The sequence below is a fragment of the Adiantum capillus-veneris genome, chromosome 22 (assembly GCF_014529385.1).
Source record: "Adiantum capillus-veneris isolate H3 chromosome 22, ASM1452938v2, whole genome shotgun sequence".
Classification (NCBI taxonomy): Eukaryota; Viridiplantae; Streptophyta; class Polypodiopsida; order Polypodiales; family Pteridaceae; genus Adiantum; species Adiantum capillus-veneris.
Window position 1 is genome coordinate 144,320,110 of NC_140952.1, and position 3,972 is coordinate 144,324,081.

The 3,972-nt window shown below is 44.7% G+C and overlaps 1 protein-coding gene across 1 annotated transcript; it reads left to right on the top strand.

Annotated features, from left to right (window-relative positions):
• The first annotated feature begins 1,690 nt into the window (after nt 1-1,690).
• Nucleotides 1,691-3,662, top strand: FBX2 (F-box protein 2). Its single transcript, XM_086494834.1, has one exon. It carries the CDS (start codon nt 1,816-1,818, stop codon nt 3,403-3,405), a length of 1,590 nt encoding a protein of 529 aa, XP_086350960.1. The 5' UTR covers nt 1,691-1,815; the 3' UTR covers nt 3,406-3,662.
• Nucleotides 3,663-3,972: the final 310 nt, after the last annotated feature.

Here is a 3,972-nt window from a genome sequence, read left to right on the forward strand (position 1 = left end):
ACTCAAGAAGGCCATGACCAATATAACCTTAAACCATACCTCTTGATCTTTCTTCACAACATCTTTTTATTTGCAATCATATGTGTGGCAATTCATTACATACATTTCAAGAATCCCTTGCTTTCAAATATTGTTGGCATGATAGTGAGCCCTCATGACCTGATTGGCATGATTGAGTAGCGATTAGAAGGTGTGATGCTTGTTCAAAGTTTATGCATATGTCAGGAGCTCAAGTCAAGGGCTTGTTCTCATTTTGTAGAATGTTCAACCAACAAGAGTGTAATCTTGACTTGACACGTCACATAATTATGAAAAGTTTAAGTGTGGCACCTCTGATTGGTGTGCAACACTTTCTTGGGACACCACCTTTGATTCCATGGTAGATCATGTGGCCCCGAATGTCCTTGTCTGCCCCTTTTTTGCAATAAAAGGTTTTATGAGAGATGGGTTTGACACTGAAGAAGTGAAGCCTTTGAAGAATTGTAGGATGGAAGTACCTAGCTACCCACAACCCGCATGAGTATGAGGAGGGTGATCTAGTTCGAGAGTGAGTGTAGCCGAGTTCTACCATCACTAACATCTACCCCATCCACGGTGTCTTCGAGCATGCTGTCCATTGTGCTCTAGTCGTCAGTTCCTGTAACCCTGAGGGCTGTCACCAGCTAGCTCTCACTCTCTCTCTCTCTCACTCACTCTCTCTCTCTCTCTCTCTCACTCTCTCTCTCTCTCTCTCTCTCACTCTCTCTCCCTCTCTCTCTAGCTTCGCCTGTGTATCAGGGAAACTACATCAATGATTTGTTTTGTTGGAATCGGCAACGTCAATGATTTCATCAGTGATTTGGCTTTGTATTGTCGCTATGTGCTTTTCATGCTTTTTATATCATAGCTCTTATGCGCGAAAAAAGATGTGATTATATAGTGAGGCCGTTTTTAAAAGCAACAATGAGGTTCATGGTCGTGCTATTGTGCTGGAGAGCAATGACCTAGATCCTACCAAGCAACTAGTTCCTAGGGATTCATTCAACAAAACCGTATTATGCTAACTAAGAGCCGAGTCCCCCTATTGGTTTATATGGTTAGTAATATTTATAAAATGAGTTAAAAATCCCGCTTTCTCGATATTGATTTAGCAAGGTGAAGGGAACATCTTCCTAAATCTTGGTCATACAAGTAATGTACATGAATTTCTTTGTATTAGGAGAGATGGAACTAGAGTAGGGGGATCCAATCACTTTTATTCCTTTATTAGTGAGAATCGGAGAAGATCCCGTCTTGGGGTTCAAAGACGAAAAGGGAGTTGGTGATTGTCGAGTGGGAGGTTGAGAGGGCGCTAGGCAACAGGGTAATGAGGGTGGCTAAGAAACTAGCAGGTAGAAGTTGCGTGTGCGTAGAAAAAGGGATGGTCGTTCTTCTTCCTCTTCCTCCTTACTTTAGATGAAGCACATGTTCTCCCTTTTCCTATTTTGAGCAACTCCTTAAGCAAGTGTAGAGAGAGAGAGAGAGAGAGAGAGAGAGAGGCGCTTCAATCTTTTGCTTCCGAGTCCCTGCGTGGAACATAATCTTTAGATGATTCTCATAAATCTTTTATTTTTTATTTTAAAATGGGTACCACATAGTAAATCATCTTCCACATAGCGGGACTCAGTAAAAATAAAATTGGGCGCCTCTCCCCTTCTACACTTCTACAGTGTGTGCGTGCATACCAGAGATGTCCGGGCGGTCAATCTTTGGCCGCACAGGTTTGACAGCTTCTGTGCCGAGAGGGTAGCAGAGAGCCTGCCTCTTCCCTAGGGTTTGGGTGGGTCGATAGGCCTCATGGTTGAAGGAGATGGGGTGAGTCCAGCACGACAACGTCTGCAGGGTGCCGCCGATGAGGCGTGGTATGGGACGGCGCTCTCGAATGTCAATAGTTCACCTGGCCGTGGCACACCGTTAGCGAGCTCCTTCCTAGACCTCCCCCCTGCCCTTATCACAGAGATCTTCAAGCATTTGAATGCGCGAGAGCTTAGCTTAGTTTCCTGTGTTTGCTCTCTGTTTCGTGGGCTGTCATCTGATAGCCATGGGTGGAAGGATTTCTACTGTGAGAGGTGGGGGAATCCCGTTCCAGGCGTCTCCATGGATGCCGATCCTGTATTTTCAGAGAGAACGTGGAGGGACTTATATGTTGCTAGAGAAACCAGAAGCAAAGCTTTTTTGGGCAGGTATCAAACAGATATGATGAATGGACACAGTAATGCTGTACGATGTGTGCGTTTACTTGCACCTGCCAATCTCATTTTCACAGCAGGGTATGACTCCATCCTGCGCATCTGGGATTTGGAAGAGTGCCTCCCACTAAGTTGGTCGTGGCCATTGGGAACTACTTTGCGATCCATAGCTGTAGACATGAAAATGCTTGTGGTTGGGGGCACTGATGCAAATATAAGAATTTGGAAGGGCCTCCCTGACCTTAAACACATATTTGATGTGGGTGGTGCATGTGCTTCGGAGATAGTTTTGAGTGGACATGAAGGGCCAATCACCAGTCTGAGTATGGACGATTTCAAGATCTGCAGTGGATCGTGGGACATGACAGTCAAACTGTGGGATCGTGGTAGCCTAGCTTGCATCAGAACTTTGATTCATAGGGATTGGGTGTGGGCAATTTCTCTTCGTGGCCAAAGGATGGTCAGTTCTGCCGGTAGCGATGTGTACAGTTGGGATGTAGAAACAGGTAGGTGTCTTAGAGTGAGAGCAGGTGCCCATCATGGTCAAGCTTATGCAGTTGAATGCAGCAGGTCTGGTCATTTTGTGTTTTCTGGGGGTGAGGATGGTATCATACGCATGTATGAGGATAAGGTCGTGCGGAAAAAAGGTCTAGAAGGTCGTGTTGAGTTTCTGGAGGAGTTAAACAATGAACCAATTGCCTTCTGGCAACCTCACTCTGGAGCTGTGCACGAGTTGGCGTTTGAAGATCCTTGGCTTGTTTCTGCTTCCGGGGACGGAGCTTTGGCAATGATGGATATAAGGAAGGTAAGAAAGAGAAATAGTGAGTTTGGGAGGCTCGCAGAATATGTCAAAGTTAAATCTCCATGGACTGTTGTGTCCACGGATGCAGAGTCTCCTCAGCGCATGCTTTTTGGTTCCAAGCAGTGTTTTTATTCTGTTGATGTTGGATCAGACAGGATAGTCAGTGCAGGTGAGGAACAGGTTGTGAAAGTGTGGGATTTTTCGCATGCTCTTGAGATTGAGCGAAGAGTACAGGCATCCCGCATGATTAGGCTTGAGCGGCGGTTCAAGAGGAAGCAAGGCTTACAGTTGAAAACCAAGCAACACAATGAGGTATGTAACAGTATGTCAAAGAAGGATGTTGATTCAGAAGGAGCAGTGGTGTGGCAAGGAAGGGGAATAAAAATAAAGGGTTGAAGAGAGGTCGCATGGTTTATGCTCACTTTATGTAACATTTTTTATACTGTACATCTGTTAAAGTGGACTTTGTATTCCTTTAGCAGTAGAAGGATGAAGGCAATGCTCAAAAGCCTCAAGTCGATCTGCATTGTGATTGTCATTTATTACAGTGGACTTATACACCTCAGGACTAATGGCTATCGGTTAGTGCAGGTGGTTGAGTGTGTGTGAATTTGAATTGACTGGTTGCTTAATTACATTATGTTTACAAAGGTTGTCAAAGCTCTACAGTTGTCGATAGGGCTGTTTGCGCTTTCAAATGGAGCCAACAAGCCTTGTTTCAGAGAGGGGTTGAGTTTCTGCAGTTTCTTTCTGTGTCAAGTTGGGCTTTTTGTTTCTCTTGATGAATGAGCATACAATTAGTCTGACTCCAATTCAAAAGTTAGCCCTCCACACTTTTTTGGGGTTTTTCAGCGTGTGAAGAATACGTGACTTAAATAAAGGTCAGGTTTGGCAGAGGAGTCTTATTTTGGGCTGGAATTCACATTCAAAGTACAAAGGAGCAGTGAGTGAAGCAATTTTAAC

Bases quoted from the DNA above. Each gene is read 5' to 3' on its own strand.
- FBX2 (XM_086494834.1), top strand. From the start codon at position 1,816: ATGGTTGAAGGAGATGGGGTGAGTCCAGCACGACAACGTCTGCAGGGT.